General features: G+C 40.4%; 1 protein-coding gene across 1 annotated transcript; it reads left to right on the top strand.

The window, feature by feature from the left end:
- Positions 1-4,663: 4,663 nt before the first annotated feature.
- Positions 4,664-16,833, top strand: gprc5c (G protein-coupled receptor, class C, group 5, member C). Its single transcript, XM_005725939.1, has 6 exons — positions 4,664-4,717; positions 6,918-6,972; positions 9,460-10,467; positions 12,402-12,502; positions 14,551-14,674; positions 16,459-16,833. The coding sequence occupies exons 1-5, from the start codon at positions 4,664-4,666 to the stop codon at positions 14,638-14,640; spliced, it is 1,308 nt and encodes a 435-aa protein (XP_005725996.1). The 3' UTR covers positions 14,641-14,674; positions 16,459-16,833.
- Positions 16,834-18,239: the final 1,406 nt, after the last annotated feature.

Raw genomic sequence — 18,239 nt, 5'->3', positions numbered from 1 at the left:
AAATATGATTAATTAGCTTAATGGGCTCGTATTTCTCTTGCAGAATAGTGAAGGCAGCAACATTTTAGCATGTAAGTTGCCAAAAGGGCACATTTCTACTTGCAGTCTTAGAAGTTCCAGCCTTTATATACAAACTATGATATAAAAGAACAAATCATTTTCTTCCTCCGCACTGCTTTCAACATCAAACAACATTGGAGCCTCATTTCATCCTAGTGTTCAAGAATTGCACGTAAATGATCAGTTTCCACGGACGAGCTCAGAGATGAGAACAACTAGTGTAACTTAATGCATTTGTCAGTTGTTTTATTTGTATTGGTGAATTGTTTTTTCTTGTGGTTGGATTTTCTTTGATGGTCAAAAACTGTTTGCATTCAATAAAAATCGAAAATGTATTTAAACTGTTAAGAAGTCTTGACTCGTGTGACTTTTGAAATTGAGTGACAGAGGGGAACCCGGTCAGAGGGGAGGGGTCTGTGGGAAATCAGAATACTCTAATTGAAAATTGGTTGAAAATTCAAATAACTGTAATTGTGGGAACACTTCCCGCTTCTATCAGGTAAACTTGGCATCATGTTTGGTGTATGAGATTCAGCTGTGAGGCGACGGAGCGGTCTGCTTCTGTCTTATTCTACTGAGCAGTGGAGCAAAGAACAATGTCCCACACATTCTTTATTTTTACCTCTTCACATAGATTTCAGTTGCATTTTAGCCACATGATAAACAAACAGTTTCAAGAACTAAAAGACTTTACTTTTCAAATTCCTTACATTAATTTTAACCTCAGACTTCTTTTATAAATCCTCATTTGGGGATTCAGAGGAGCTGAAAGCTCCATGAACAGGTCACTGGTGACCGTGTGGATGTTAAGAGTTTTTGGGTTCCACGTGGCTGCTTGTACTTTGCCGGAGACAGGCTGGTGATTTTATGCATTTTGTGTCCTCTCACATATTTGTCAATTCATTTTTAGTTTGTTTACAGAGGTAGCTGTCATGGATGAGCCTAGATGTAATAATAATAATATAATAATACATTTTATTTGAGGGTGCCTTTCTAAAACCTAAAAGATATCACTACAACTGTAGATTCAAATAAATTTAAATGCAAAAAACAACAAATAAAAATGAGAAAAACACAAAAAAAACCCAAATAAACAAGTTTTGAAAAGTAAGTAAGATCTGTATTAAAGCGAGCGAGCCAGTTTAAACAAGTAGGTTTTGAGCTGTGACTTAAATAAGAGAAGAGAATCTATATTTCTTAAGACTGAAGGAAGTGAGCTCCAGAGCCGAGGAGCAGAGCGACTGAAAGCTCTGTGCCCCACAGTGATGAGACGAGCAGAGGGAACAACAAGATGAGTGGCAGATCTGAGAGAGCAGTCAAAGACACACTGACATCAGTATCTGCAGTAGTGACTGTGACAACGTTATTAGTGAACGTGTGTGGGCTACATAAATAATGTAACCTCTCTAAATATCAATAACTATCAAATCATACCAACATATAGATGACAATTTATTCATTCGTTACATTCTTCTTCTTCGTGGTTTAGTGTTTTTCTATAAAGAAAAGCACTAAAGTAATGGCCAAGTTTACATTGACCATAAGGAAAACAGAGTGTGTGATTTGCAAACCCAGATATGCTCACAGTGCCAGACACAAACATCAAATGTTTTTCCTAAAAAAGTTCATTTTTTAGGAAAAATATTCCTAAATATTTTGAATTGATGGCAGTGACACAACCTGTATATACACTTCAGCCATGATGGTGCCTTTCCAGATGTGCGCAGGAATTAATGCACCCTTGTACCTTTGAACCGAGTGCTGAAAACAAGCTGGTCACCCTGTTCTTTAGGCTGGACAGCATGGATCATGTTGCCTCAGTCCGTTTTAAATTAGCTTTGGTCCCGAGAAGATGACGGTGTTTCTGGAACGTTCATGTTCACTTATTAGTGGCATGATGGAGCTTTAACCTGCATTTGTGGACGACACGGTCAGCTGTGTTTCTGAGCCCGTGCGTGTCTGTTTTTGGTGCAGTGCTGCTCGAGGGCTTGAAGATCATGGACATCTACGGTTTATTTCTGGCCTTGTCTCTTGTTCACAGACAGATGTACTGTGGCTGATACTGTCTACCACAGACATTTAAAGTCTTTGCAATTTTACATCAAAAATCATTATTTCTTAAATTGTTCTACAAGTCGTAGATGCAGTTTTCCTCTCTAACACGTTCCTTTTATACCCAGTCATGCTAATGACCTGCTGCTAATTAACACCATTGGCTGCAAAATGTTCCTCCAGCTCTTTTCCAGCTTTTTATTTCCCCATCCCACCTTTTTTGCTACCATCCAATTAAAAATTGAGTAAATACTTTTCTGGGAATGGAACATTTTCTTCTTTCAAACATTTGATGTGTGTTCTGTGCTCTATTGTGAATCAAATATGGGTTTATGAGATTTGTGACTCACAGGATTCTGTTTTTATTTACACTTAATACAAAATCCCAGATGTGCACACTGGGTTTGTACATCTGGCCATCCTTTCAGGTTAAAAGTTTCTAATCCAAGCCCCCTGCTGACCCTCGTCCATCCTGAGTCTTCGCCGTGTTTACTGTAACGGTACATGACGCAGCGTTAGAGCCCCACCAGCAGGCTCATGTGGCCCTGCTGTCGGCTCACGCTGAGTTCTGAGAGTTCGTACGGAGATGCAGATACAAACGGTTTCTTTGAAGATGACTCCTGCTGCCTCACAACAGCAGAGGGGGGTGAGAGAGAGCGTGTGGTGGCAGCAACCTTACGGTGGTGATGAGAGTGGGAGTCAGAGATGAATGATCAAACATAACACAGCGCAAAGATGTCCAAGCAGGCTTTGATTTACTCGAACAGAGCTGCTGCTGATCGTATTAGGCAGCAGAGCGGTGACGCTGGGGGAAGGGCATTGTAGAGGAGGTAAACCCCGGCAGCCACACGGCCCCCGTCTGCCTGACACCTGTCCTTTGTGCCTGTTCAAACACCTGCTGATGGCCCCCCACTCTGCTCCTATTGAGCCCTTCCTGTTGCTTAGCAGGTGTCACAAGGAATCAAATGAAAAGACAGAGCACAGCAGAGAGTGATGGCGTCCTATCAGATGCACTTATGCAATAAACACAGGAAGTTTACACTACACAACAAAGGGAGGAAGTTTGCCCAATTTACTTACTTAAAGAAAAGTTCAGATTTTATGTAGTTTCAGTAGCAATGCAGGAAGTAACACTGGCCAAAAGACATTTCATTCACTTTTCCCTGAGGTTGCTGGTGCTAAAAAATGCTAAGCTGTTGCAAAGACTTGCATTCAGCTTGATTTCAGCCTTTCATCATTAATAATTTTATGCTTTGATGATAGGAGTTTCTGCCACACAACATCCACTCAAGAAAAAAAACGACTTTTTAAATGTCCATGACTTTGAATCTAAAGACAATGAGTGCATGTTGGTTTGATCCTGCACGTAAACACTGGGGTAGTTTCATATGGAGGGAAAATAAAGGTTTAACAAAGGATCAGTGCAGTTTAATTTCCATTGTGTAGTTTCAGGTGTTAATTTCAATCTGGACATTCAGACGAAAAGAGCTTGTTTGAAATCTGGCCTTGTCATAATAATAGTAATAATAATAATAATAATAGCTTTTGATCATATTAGTAATAAAGGAAGATGCCAGGTGATAAAATAGGTTTTATGGGCACTTTTTAGTCCAGCACAGTGAATCCGAATAATTATTTTAATCTGTCTTTACTTTATCTGTCTGCACTCTGACTTTTTCTTTCGGTTTCAGATTTAATATCCTGTTGAAATAAGAGAAAGAAATCAGAGTGATGAAATGGGGTTTGCCAGAACAAAGAATAATGCATCACTACCTCTGCAGGGATTCGCTTTAACAAAATATGTCTGATCTTTATCTGGAAACAGACAACTGATGGACACCAGGGCTCTGCTGGAAGGAAGCAAGGAGATGTTTAGTTCTCAAAGAAAAACTGTTTGGTTCCAAGGCCAGGTGAAGGACCTAATTTTAGAGAATGGAAAACTGAAAGCATAATTCTTATCAGTGATAGCCAGATGGAGGAGCTGAAGAGTGAGAATGAGAATCGTGAATAAAGAAGCCAGCAGCCTCACTAAGGGTAAATGAGGCAGGAAGCATCAGAAGGTGATTTATAAGCATGAGGGTCTGTGTGGACTGGGCTTTTAATCATTCCCCCAAAACCTCACATGCACCTAATTCTTCACCTGTACTGTCAGCGCTTACACATCGATTTCAAAAGAGGTTGTTTTTTTTTACTCCATGAGAGTCACAGAGGGTTGATTATAGCACATAAATGCACATTTTTCACCTGCAGCGAGCATCAAAACATTCTGTTACTGGGGAAGAGCTTTTAAGAATTTCTAGCTTATGTCCTTAAATGTTGAGGCTTTAAATAATAAAAGTGTTGACATTTTGGCTGCAGTTGCAACAATGTAACAGTCAGAATGTATTATATTATCAGAGTCCATCCTTTTTCTGAACTACAGAGCGAGCTCGTTGCTCCAGGTGGGCTGTAGCCTGACCCAGGACAGGTCACCGGCTCCACTGGTCACAGGGCATCGCAAAGAGGCAGGCTGCCTCATACTCTCACATCCACGGGTGATTTAGAACCGGTAATGGACCTAATATACATGTCTTTGGACTGCATGAGGAAGCTGGAGCTTCTTACTGTGAGGCCGCAGTGCTAACCACAGCAGCTCTTTTTATCTGTGAAGCTGCATTAAAATGATTGAGAATGAGCAGAAAAGGAGCTTGCTGCCCTCTCTGGGCTAACAGAGGTATTGCCAGACAGCAAAATAAAATAAAAGCTTTTCTTGAATTGTCCAAATTTGGGCAAACTGGCAGCTTATCACATCCACCATTTAATATGAAATTGTGCTTCGTCTTTATTGAATTCTGATTTACTTTTATTTATTTGCTTTACCTGGATTTACTGTTTTTTATTTTCATTTGATGGTCAAGAAACTAAAAATGAAATGACGAATGAATAATGAAGAAAAGAAATGTGGTGGCCTCAGCCATCTTTTATGGTGTCGTCTGCTGGGGCGGCAACCACTCTGCCGGGGACAGGAAGAGACTGAACAGGCTGATCCGCAGGGCCAGCTCTGTTCTAGGATGCCTTCTGGCCCCAGTGGAGGTTTTGAGTGACAGGAGAATGGTGGCTAAGCTGTCATCCCTGTTGGACAACATCTCCCACCCCATGCGGGAGACTGTGACAGCACTGAGCAGCTCCTTCAGTGGCAGCTGCACCCACGGTGTGGGACGGAGAGATTTTGCAGGTCTTTCCTCCCCACTGCTGTCAGACTCCACAACAAAGACTTCAACTGATCAAACACACACATCCACACATGTGCAATAACACTAAGTGCAATACTCTTTCTGGCATCGTTGTATTATACTCATATTGTATATAGCATCTTATCTTTTTGAAGTATCTCTGAGCATTGCACAGTATAACCTTCGGGTGAATTTGCTGGGATGTCCACTCCTGGGTGTGTTAACACACACCTGAATGCTTCAGACCAACAAACTGCCAAAACCTCTACAGAGGTGCTAACAGTTGATAATGAACTGTTAATCAATTGATTAGAAGTACATTTTTCCCATGAAAAACGCAAAAAAATTCTTTTTTTCACAGGACTGCATTCAGATTTTCTGCAAAGGAGATTGGAGGAGAGATTCTTAAAGATGATTTGTAGAAATAAACACTTGCAGGTGTTGGCGTCCTTCACCTGCTGCTGAATTCTTCGAATCCTCCACTAGATGTCTCTACACACCACTCACACGTTCAGGTAGCCCAGCTGTTCACTCAAAATGTCTGTTTATCATTATCAGTGGAAGAGTGACTTAAGAGCTGGTTGTGAGCAGAGCCACATAAAATGGCCTATACTGAGCCTCTGTGTGTGACCCTTACAGGGACGCTTTCAGTGGGGAAAATGTGGCAGTGTCCTGGAAGCTACCACCATAAAGCAATAAAACAGAAACTGTTCCCATGACTGAAGGCTGACGCTGAAATTGGCTGAGCTCACAGCTTCTGTGTGGAAGCCTTTCAGAGGAAACAAATAGAAACGGTGTCATTTAAGGTGTGAGGTACTCATACAGAACTGAGTGGCCTTTCACTGGAGAAAAACATGGTCATTACTGTGAAGGGGGCCACAAGTGAGAAAATACTTTTATTTTAGCTGTATTTTGTTGTTAAAAACGTTTGCAGAGTATGATAATGACTTCTATCAAGAGTCTAAATTTCTTTGCAAATGAGTTATTTACACAAAACAGTATTTACTCCTTTTTTCGCCTGTAGCTGCTGCTGCACATGCCCAGTGTGCCCTGCACTAATCTGCACGCATTTCTAACACCGAGGCCCGACTTCTGCCGTTTTTTAAAGTTTTTAAAATGTGTTTGATTTACAGGGCAGCTGTAGCCTTGACGCTACAACAGATAGGAGTCAATAACATTCAGTGTGTTAGGATGTGATTCATTAATATCAAACAATATTTTAAAGACTGTTCGTGACCTGGTTTTACGGATATTTGTGCTTCAAGCTGTGTAACATGATACATAATATCCTAGAATATTTGATACAAATCAGATACTGCCGGGCCATAAACGCTTTAAGAAAATCATTCGTGGGTTGTAAGTCTCCCGGAAGTGCGGGTAGGTCGCTGTAGTGTCCTTTGAAGTGATGAACAGCAGTGCGCGCGTGTGCGTCTCCGTGCGTGCTCGGAGAGACGAAGAGGGGAGAGGTGGAGTGGGGATGACTGTAGTCACACCGAGAGGAAAAGCTCGTGAAAGGATTCCTAAACTTGGGAGCGGTCGGATCAGCTGTGCCGCAGTTTGCTTCTTCTCCGTGTAATTTGTGCCCAACTATAGCAGCAGGTGAAAACCAACGAGCCGCGCCCAGCAGAAATCTGCCGAGAACAGCCAGGTAGTTAAACTCCTCACAGCCATCACAGCCTTTATTCACGCTCACTGAAGCTTTACTGCCTGTTTCTGAGCTTTGCGTCAGATTGATTTCTATATTTTCTGTGTTTTTAGACAGAGAGAGCAGGGGATCGTTTATGGAAGACCGTTTGTGCCACTAAATTAACAACTAAAGAAAAGTTATTCACTGAAAACAATTCTATTAAAATAGATTTTAAATAGCTGTGTTTAGGGAGAAATCAACAGTTAGACACGTTAGCTCGTGCTTTCAAATGCTTAAGTTATACATTGTTGTGTTTGATTGTACAGCTGAAAGGAGGGGTAGAGAATGTAAGAAAGATTCAGTTGCATAATGTAGAAAATCAGATTTAAGTAGAGTTCATCCCGAATTGCAGCATACTCTTCAGTTCATTTTCCTGATGGAAAACCCACTCCTGTGATCCCATGGGCTCACGATAAGGTTAGATATCAGTACGAGAAATACACGACAGAGTTATACCTAGACCTGAGGACAGGACCACAGCAAATAGATTAAAGTGCAGGATGCAATATGTATTACCTTCAGTCGCAGTATTGTGTCTGGCACTTGGCTTGTAGTATAGTAATGGTAAACTTGTCGTCCCATTTTAGTGTCACCTCTTAATTTTGACTCACTGAGTTATTCTTACTGTTATAAGTGGCTTCTTTCTTCATATAGACGTTTTTTAAAGCTACAGTGAATAGGATTAGTAGACTTCATTAAAAAGGCCATATAAGAGTTTAAAGGAGTAGAGGAGTATGAGTTTGGATGTTAGATTTTGTACCTGGAGTGTATGTTTTGTCTGTGCTGGTCAAAGTGTAGAAGCCCTATTGAGTCATCTGGAGGCGCACAAAGTAGGTTTTACCTGTGCGAGTTTGTGGTAAAGTAGCTAAACATATATCATAAGTTAGAGAAAACTGAAGAACCTTTTGACTCTTGAAAATCCACTTTACAGATTACATTTCTGTGGTTACATTTCCAGTTATTGCAACAATCAGATTCAATGTCTTGTATTAATTCAGGGATGTAGGCCGCATATACTCCACTTTGATCCTAAGTGGGTCGAACGGGTGAAAATCCACTTTCTGTGAGTGTGAAGGAACTTAACTTCACATTTAAACCCTGGGATATCTCAATATAAGAAAAATAAGTGCAATGTCAACAGTACGTCTCAGTTTTTCCACATGATAAAGAAATGCTGCTGAAAGAAATGAAAGAAACCTGTCAGCATGACTTAAATTCTTAAAATTAAAGCAGTTAATGTCCAGAATTACAAAAAGTCTGGTATCTCATTGTCCAGAATGGCCTGTTAGTATAAAGTTGGACAATTTTTCTAATTCACAGAAAAATAGAAAAAAATAGATATTTCTTTAGTATATAGTCAAAAAACAGGAACTTCTTTGTTATTTGATTGTTTTTACTTTATTGCTGTAGTATGAAAAAGATGTCACATTTATGAAATGTATGCCCCTCTTCACATTTTCCAAAGATAGCCATCAGACTGTGTTGGAGTCTTTGCCAGGCCGACTCTGGCAAGACATCATTTGACATTCTCTAAAGTTTCACCGGCACAAAAATCCTCAAAAAAGGCCTAAAAAGTTTAGAAAACCAAAGTATTGAAATTGAAGATGCGCCTTAAATATGCTTATAATATTTCCCCTGGCAACAGTTACAAAAAACAACTCAACAAATATTAAAATGAACGGTCTAAGAACTTTGTTTGATCAGTGGTCACGCCCTGAAACTGGGAGTAAATGTATTAGTTAATTCTGTCTGTTTGAGGAGTGACAGAGTGGAGGACATGTAGAAAAAGAATATATTTGCCTCTTTGTTCCAGAAAGATCCGTCTTCCTGATTGAGTAACAGAAGGTCAGAAAGACCGAATGTCCGCATGCCGCATCTATCGATTTGACTCAGAGACCGTCCTCAGTTTGGTGTAATTGGATCTGATAGGGACGAAAAGAAACAGCCAGACGAGGCAGAAAGACAAAACCAGGATTGCAGAGATGTTTATTCACAAAACAGATGCTCAGATTTTATGTAATTCAGCAGAAAACACTAAAAAGCAAAACCTTTAGATTTGAGTTGACTGAGTTTTAGCAGGTGAGCCTCAGGTTCAACGCACTTTTTCCTCACTGTTGTGTAAATGTGCAGAAACAATGTCTGTTGACAGATGTGTTAATCATTAACATTAGAGTTGGGAAAAAGCCCAGCAGTGACATTCCTCCCACATTTTTGGAGTGTGACTGCAGATCCCTGATTCTCTGAAGCTCTAAATAAAAGCAAAGCACCTTTTTATAGAACGTTTTCCAGGATAACATGACGACGTTGACTCATGCAAGTGTGATATTTGCTCAGCTGGGTGTAGACAACTGTATCCTAATGTAGCTTTGGTGACGTGGTTTAGCCCTTTGTTCAAATCTGTCCCTATCGTGTCTCTCCCAGACATTCCCTGTTTGTCCATCTGAACAGGTGCTGCTAGAGTCCCAGAGCAACTCCCAGGCTCCATGGCCAGCAACAGTACTCCTAAGGGCTGTGGCCCAAACGTGGATTCCATTTATTACAATCTGTGTAGCACTGAAGCTGCATGGGGCATCGTGCTGGAGGCCTTAGCGGCAGCTGGCATCGTCTTCTCCTTCGTGCTCTTCATCTCGCTGCTGGCCAGCCTGCCCTTCCATAAAGACTACAACCGCAAGAGCTCGGTAGCTCTTCACGCCTTCTTCCTGATCTGCACTGCTGGTCTCTTCTGCCTAACCTTTGCCTTCATCGTGGGAGAGAACTTCTCCACATGTGCTTCACGGAGGTTCCTCTTTGGGGTGCTGTTCAGCGGCTGCTTCGCCTCCCAGCTGATGCAGTGTGTGAGGCTGAACATCCTGGCCAGACGAAACAGCGGGCCTCGAGTTTGGGTCTTGTGTCTTGGGGCGTTGGGGCTGTGGCTGGTGGAGGTGATCATCAACACAGAATGGCTGATAATTACAATTGTGCCTTCCAACACCACAGCTCAAACTAGCAAAGCTATAGCCGTGCCTTGTGACATTGCTAACGAGGACTTTGTCATGGCGCTCATCTACGTGATGGTGCTGATCCTGGCTGTGGTGGTGGCGAGTCTGACCATCATGATGGGCAAACACGCACAGTGGAAGAAGGAAGGCGCTTGCATCCTTGTGACAAGCCTCTTTTCAGTGGGTATTTGGGTGGCGTGGATCGTCATGTACGTGTATGGGAATGGGAAAACCGGGGGTCCAACGTGGGATGACCCAACCTTAGCCATCGCTTTGGTAGCAAACGCCTGGGTCTTCATTATCATGTACACCATTCCTGACGTCTGCTGTCTGAACAGTGACGATGAGAGTCAACAAGACTACACAGAAGATCTTTGCCAAAACCAAGGAGTCGGATACGAGACGATCCTGAAGGGACAATCCTCCCAGAATGTGTATGTGGAAAATAAGGCTTTCTCCATGGACGAGTCCAACCAAGGTATGTAGCTTAGCCTTGGAGTTGCTGTAGAAAACCTTCAAACAAGCAACTTCACAAGTACGCTTAACTTTGAAGGGTTTTTTCAACTGTTATAAAGGGATTGTAACATCGTCATGAGTCTTTATGGCTTCACAATTTTGCACCTTGTCCAAAATAGACCTTCAGATAGGACGCATCATTTAAAAGGGTCCCAGGACAAATAGACCCAAAGCTGATTACAGTGGTCAAAATGACAACCAGTCAAAAGACCTAAAATTAGATGAGGAACACAAGACTGAGCATAATTTTGACAAGGGGGATTATAAGAGTATAAAAAATGAGTACATAAATGTCAAAACCAACACGTGAGATCAGTTCTCCAAGTGCTTAAGACTGTTTAAAATACAGTTTACAGATTTTTTTATGGATGTTTCGGTGATTTTTTACTGAATAGATGAATTCATGAATGACTCAATGTCACATTTTTACAAACTTACAATTCTCAAACTTAAAACTAGTCTAAAGTTTAAAAATCATGTTTTGGAATTTATAAGCTATGATTGGGTAAACCTGTGGATCTCACATCAAGGCCAGTTTAAGGCAAACAAGAAAAACACTAAAAATCATTTGGATTTGGGCAATACATGAATTCATCGATTCATCTTCTCTCCTTTGTGAAAGAGATAAAGCCTACAAGCTGGGGTGATTTTGTCCTTGTAATTTCCAAGAAGAAATGTTGTGTTGCCTCGAGGTATTCAGTGTTATTTGTTTCATCAAAGCAAAGTGGAGCTGATGTTTCTGGTGGTAGTTTAGCTCCGTCTTTTATTTCCTTGAATATGATGCAATAACATTTACATAGCAGCAATAAAACCAAATCAAATATTCCTGATTTTCCTGCAGCAGCCATATACAATATGACCGTGAAATAAAAGTTCTTCAGAGCAGCTACGCTCGGTTTGTTTCCTAAAGGCAAACATTTCCCCGGTCAGCTATTTGTCTGCAAACCGAACGGTGTCTGAGCTCTTCAGTGCATTCACCCTGACACGTTTTCAGACAATAGCCATCCTTATGAGGTTCGCTTTAGTGTTATTACAAACTCTGCCTCTCACGATGACCTTGCGCTGATGAATGAATGTTTTCTAGCCCTCGAAAACACAAGAACAAACAAAATATGCAGCAAAATGTCCTGAAAGGTTGTTTTCTGTCCACATGATGACACCACAGAATCTGATCTGCTGATCTGAGCTCAGTCCAAAGGATCAGAGCAGTAAGTCTGATAGTTATCACAGATCGCTAATGGAAGATGGTTCTTTGTAGCAAGGATGGTGATGTGTCTCTGCTTATAAGCTGTAAGGGACTTTTTTGTATTATTAGGTAGCTGTGATGTAGAGGTAGAAAGAGTAGCTTTGGCTTTGTGCTATTCTATTGTAAGGAAAATATGTTACTATACAGATAAGCACAATGTGTAAGAATGCAGAGGAGGTTCTGCCTCTTACATTTTTCCTGATTAGCACAGACTAATGTGTGTCATAAAAAGTCTCAGAATTTGCTTTGAGCACATTTGACTGTAATCATTAACTTACATTAAGTCTTACAGTATGACTAAACTGCCATTAACTGAATATCATCATTCCCACCTAAAATCTTACCTTCTGAATCATTCTTGTTAATAAGTGTCTGACTGCATCTGTGAATGCTGTATCACTCCCACTAGAATCATTACGTCATCTGTTTGCGCTGTCTCCACGGCGACAAAGGTGTGGCAACTGTTTAATATGGGGGTTAGTTATATAGTGCCATCTCTGCAGGGCACTTTGTAAAAGATGGAGGGCAGGCAGGTTGTAATATGAAGATGAAGGGGATTATTGCCAGGTAGCACTTAAGAGGGCCACAGATATCACACACTGATTGTTGGGTGATTAAAAGATTTATTTTCTTATATCTGTTCATCACAGATTCCAAGCCCGTGTCTCCATACAGCGGCTACACCGGTCAGATGCGTAACTCGGTGTACCAGCCCACTGAGCTGGCTCTCATCAGCAAAGGAGTTGGAAATGTGAGTATAAAAGTGATACATTCACAGAAAAACACATTTGAATATGACCACTCCACTCGCACACATACCTGTCTCCTGCACTAGGCAAATTTTTATGGAAATAAGTGGTGACAGTAACCTTTTACAGAGCGTGAAAACCTCATCAACACCACATACACATAACACCAGCAACCATCACTTCCAAGGTACTTTAGTCCATATTTGCATTTTAATTAACAACAGGCAAAGGAAAATGGGAGAATGAATAAAGCAGGTGGACATTTAAAAGTTGTCAGGAGCACGTGTGGCCTAAATCACAGCTTTAATTCTAATGTCACAGATGCCAGGGGTTAAACATCCAGCTGGAGGCGTTTCCTCGGGTTCTAGAAAAAAGTGCATTATATCATCACTAGATTCAAAATGGCATGTATTTTGTAAATTATGCGCACCGTTAGTGTCTGTAAAAACCACAACACCAGGTACGCTTTAGGGTTGAGCCAACCTTGTGACTAAAGAGCACTTGTTCTTCTTAGAAAAGCAAAAGCGCAGAGGTCACATGGGAAGATTTTCAACTTCTGACCACAGTCTGTATATAAATGAGAGACTTACCCAACTCAGTAATAATTTAGACCCACCTTAAACTAAACTGTAGTAATAAGGACACAAAATAAACATCCAGTCAGCTTGTGAGGCCTGAAACTACTGACTAATATCACAAGCTCTTTAAAATTGGTGCAATGAGGTCACAGATTAAAGTAACTGAACGAGCTAACGTTGTCCACCATATTGCATGTGATATAACCCCCGGTTGCTAGTGAAATGGCTGGTTGGCAGTAGTTGGAGGTTTCTGGCTGTCAGTGGATGAAATCTGTTGCACCAGAAACCTCCTTGAGACTGATTTTGTTGCCTGTAGTTTTTCTAGGCAATCATTTTCTGCTCTCAGTCCCCAGCAACCAATCACAACAATCTCAGGGAATGCTCATTTTTCCTACTACCTTTGGTTACTAGATGGTCGTGGATCGGTCTGTAGGCCTGTTTGCCTGTTTGCATGGGCACAATCAGATTTCCCCACGCTGGTGCTGTTCCTATGTCATCATAACAGTTTTGGTCCAGGATCAACGTTGCAACTGACCAATCACATTGGCTGAGCAGTTAGCATTAGCAAAGAAGTTAACTGTTAAAAACTTTCTAACATGACTAATATCAATTTGGCTAACAGCAAATCTAACTTGATGAAATATTTATTATACTCCATAAATGAATAAAGAAAACACTCGACATGCTGACCATTTGTTCCAAAAGAGCCTTTTATATATATTTTTTGCCCCCATGTTCCACAACTAACACCAACACCGGGATATCAGGGCGTTATTCACTTGATCCGATATTGTCACACATCCACAATGACCGAAGTTATGTAATGTAACTTTTTTGTCTAACCATAAAAGAGAATCGCCCCTGCTGCAAATTAAACCGAATGTCCACGTTTTATACAAATTATGAAGTAAAATCTGTGACAGAAGCTTTTTTTATACAGTGTTTATGTCAGTGGTATCTGAGTAAGTGCTGGAAAGTGAGACTGAGTCCCTTAATGACTTTGTATACAAGGTCACCATTCAAATGCATTTTGAGTGTAGTATCAGTGCAGTCAGGGTTTATTTAGTGGAAAACACAGAGTTCCCAGTTAACTCAAAATCCTGGCAGCTATCTAAATAGTTAATGCTACAGTTGTGCATGCATAAAATCTATTATCCTGAAAGGTTTTAGTATATTTTTCCTTTCTGTGCCGCTTCCTTTGCAAGAAAAATAAAGTCAGCTCTGTCATACTTTTTCAAATGTCCGGTACCTGCTGCGGAAATATCTCAAGAGTTAGTATGCGGTTTCTGTGAAAGGTTTTTTTTTAAATGACCCGTTTGTTTTTAAATGCAGTGAACCACCAAAGGCATGACGGTTATGTTTCATGTAAAAGCTTTATGAAGTCATTTGAATTCAAGCAGGCAGTTGTGAACACACTGCGTCCCTATTCTTGGATGTTTTTGTCACGGCCTTGTTATGACTTCACACAGCAGCAGCTACCAGACCCGTCCTTTGACATCTTCATTCCCAGAGCTTCCATTGGCTCTGCGGCCAACAGCGGGAGCAGCACACCGTCAACATAAAAGGAGACCGGGAACACAGCACGCACACACAAGTGTAGGTCGAAAGCAGCTGACTCGCCTCCTTCGTCACTCTGCAGTTCTCCTCTTTATCACCTGCTTGACTCCAGATGCTTTTCTCTTCGTGGCCTCTGCTCATTTCCGACCTCTCAGGTCCTGCTGTATCCATAGCAACTTCTTCTACAGGTTGACTATGAATCACTTCTTTGTCTGGATTTTTTTTTCTTATCTTGCGCCGTTCACTCTCTATAGGCCTTGTGTCTGCCTCTTCTGTGCATATGCTCCTGGACTGAGCGCACTCTGTACTTCTTGTGTCATTCCTCTGGGAAATAATCAAAGAAAAAGATGTTGATGAGAAAGGTAGTGCTTGATTTGGGGGACTGGTTTTCACTGTTTGTCATTTATCTTTAAAAAAAAGTGAAATTCTTGCCTAAAGGCTTTAAAGGTGTCTCTGAAATGTGTGCAGCTCTCTCATTCATGGAGGAAGGCAGCTAATGTTTCAATGTTCATGGGCTACAAAAACGCAAAATTAGACTTTTCGTTGTCACCTTTATTTAATATAATTGCATTAGTTAATGTAGAGATTGACTTAAAATATGCATTTAGACTTTTTCAGGAGTGCTTAGGATTTGTTTGCAGGAAGTCATGATATCTATATGCAGGTGGGACTGTGAGCGTGTCATTAGAAGTGTTGCTGGTTTGTTTTGGTTTTTAGATTTGCAAAGAAAAACAGCCACGCACGTGCTGCCATGTTTTAAGTAAAACATGAGCATGTGAGTGGTTTCCAGTCAGTTTGTTATTTTTAAGTTTCTATAAATATTTCTTTAGTTTTTCAACATCCAGTCAGGTTCAGGTTAGTTTGTATCCGTAGGTTTTTTTTAGACCTTTATAAAAGTTGTTTTATTTGCAAGTTCTACAAGTAACCCTAAAAATGTAACTTGAATAAGTTTCTGTTCTTTACAAAGTGTGACGACAAACGAAAGAACAAAACAGATTCAATAAATGCAAAACAGATAAGATGCAGTTCTGTCAGCGTGGCTATAAAAAGTGATCATTTTTATAGAAGTAATAACTCTTAATGTAGTGATAAACATCAAAAAGCTCTTGTTATGAGAGTAATGTCTAAGTTCGTTTTTATCATGCTCAGCTTTTATACTTTTATGCTTGTGGGGGGGGGTTTTTTTTTTTTTTTTTTTTTTTTTTTGGGGGGTTTTTTTTGGGGGGTTACCTTATGTCTAAATTTTATTTTGCCATGTGTATTAGATTTTATTGCTACTATTTTTCTTGTGTTATTGTAAGGTGACCTTGAGGGTCTTAGAGGTGCCTATAAATAAAATGTATTATTATTATTATTATTAGTAGTAGTAGTAGTAGTATTATAATTCAGACAGTTATTTTACACCAAATGGGATAGGTAAATAAACCCTACAAGACAGTGTGTGAAAAGCAAAGGTAAACACAAAACAGTCCTGTGAAACTTTGAGACACACAAATGTAGCTGTTGTTCAATTTTTATTAGCTTTAGGACGAGCTCGGTTTCAGCGATGGTGGCGGAGCAATATAGGAGGTGTGCAAATGTCAATGCAAAAGGAAATGGTTGTCGGTTCCACTGACTAATACTCTTACATTATGTAAAAGAATAAGCAAACAAAACTGTAATAAACCCACAAAGGGTGCAAAAGGGAAACTAGGGAGTGGCTGCCAGTGATCATGTAACTCATGCTGACGATATCCTCCATTAGTGAGCAAGCTGAACACTTTTGAATCCTTCAGAGGGTATATAACACCAAAAAACAAGTAATTTCTTTCTTATTTTTGCAGGGGCATGGTCTGCAGAGGACATCCCAGTGGTGAACGTGCCTCAGCTCGCCAGACCCCATCAGAGTAACTTCGGTTCACATTTTCTCGGTTATACTTGCTGACCTTTTGTTTTCTATTGTTTGTGGTTCCCTAAGCTGGTCCTAAGAGGAACCTTCATCCCCAGTACATGGAGATGAATGGGAGGTCATCCCACTGAGGAACAGATAAACCTCCCATTGACTGATTTATTATGTTCCCCTGGGTATCAGACAGTCAAGAGCTTCATTTGAAAGTCAAAGCACGGAATGAAGCTGCGGCTTTGCTGCAGAACAAAAACTTGTGCAGTGCTCGGCTTTTTCTGACAGGGAAGCGCGAGCTCTCTGCTGGACCCAAACACACAGATGAAAGTCACGTAACTGATGCCACAAAAACTGGGAAATGTTTCAAGTGTCTTTGACTCAACATTATTTTCAATTTACGCATTAAAGTTAGATTGCATTCACTTAGATTAGAAGGATATTTTGCACAGTTAAATGTAATTATTGAAGTCATGTTTTTGAGCCCGGGTTGTGATTATTGTTGATAACCACAAAGTTAACACATGAAATGAAGTTTTTGAATTAATTTAAATGTACAATGCTCTCAGTGAGTCATGATGCACGAATGTACTGGGTAAATGTATATATGTAATACTGTCTAAAGCACTGCTGTGCCATTTAATTATGTTCAATACATGTTACACTGAAGAGACCTGCCTGTGGTTAGCCTGTTTTGCTAGCTTATTATTAATCAGTATATTTCCTCATAGAAGACTTTTTTTTCATATCTGAAAAATCAACTTTTCTGTCAGTATTTCTTTGGATAAAATAAAAAAAAAATCTAATTCATTTGAGCAAAAACTGAAAAAAAATTATATATATATAAAAAAAATTTTAAATTCTTGAAGGAAGTTTATCATAGAGTTGAATGTTGTAGATGTAATTATAAGAACTGCTATTGTATGAGCAAAATTGGTACTGCCAGCAGAGAGGGGACGTTATTTAACTATGTGGGTGTTAATGACCAGAATCTGCCATTATATCTTTTACATTTTAGCTTTCAGTTACCTTTACTAATAGTCTTGTGCATTCTTTGTTGTACAGTAGTCGTCCTATAAAATGTCATATACCATAAAGTGAACTCTACTCCACTGAAATCTGTAGTGCCTGTTGTTTTGATGGGTGTTCCCATATCCCTTTCACAAAAGCTCGAGCTCGAGCTGAGAGTCCAGCTGCTTTTTTTGGTTGTTTTTGCAGCTCACATTAACAAGTGAATAATCTTCAATGATTTATCATCTTAACGCATACGTTTCTCTCACTAACTGTCATGTGACGGCTGTGTGCAGGCAGGCATGGTGGACCCAAAATGTAGACTCACGGAAACGAAACGTGAACTCAAAACAGCTTTAATGCTGAACTCAGAAGGATAACAAAACTAGGAATACAAAATAAGCTTACGCAGACAAACCACAGCAAGACGAGGGTAGATCACAACACCAACAAACTGAAACACGGGGCTTAAATACACAGAGGAGCAATCAGGGAATGGGCAACAGGAGGGAAACACAGCTGGGCAAATCAGGCCTAACGAGACAAAGGAAGCAAAACCAGACGCATTTACATGAGAGACGGACTTTCAAAGTAAAACAGGAAACATAACACAGACTGAACTTACAGACACAGAGCAGACAGGGGAGACAGCAACTAAGGATTACACAGAGACATAAACCATAAGACAGAACTCCAACAAAGAAACCAAAGACT

Source organism: Pundamilia nyererei, unplaced genomic scaffold, assembly GCF_000239375.1.
Source record: "Pundamilia nyererei isolate P.nyererei 1_Seehausen unplaced genomic scaffold, PunNye1.0 scaffold00017, whole genome shotgun sequence".
NCBI lineage: Eukaryota > Metazoa > Chordata > Actinopteri > Cichliformes > Cichlidae > Pundamilia > Pundamilia nyererei.
This window is presented reverse-complemented; position numbering and strand designations above follow the sequence as displayed.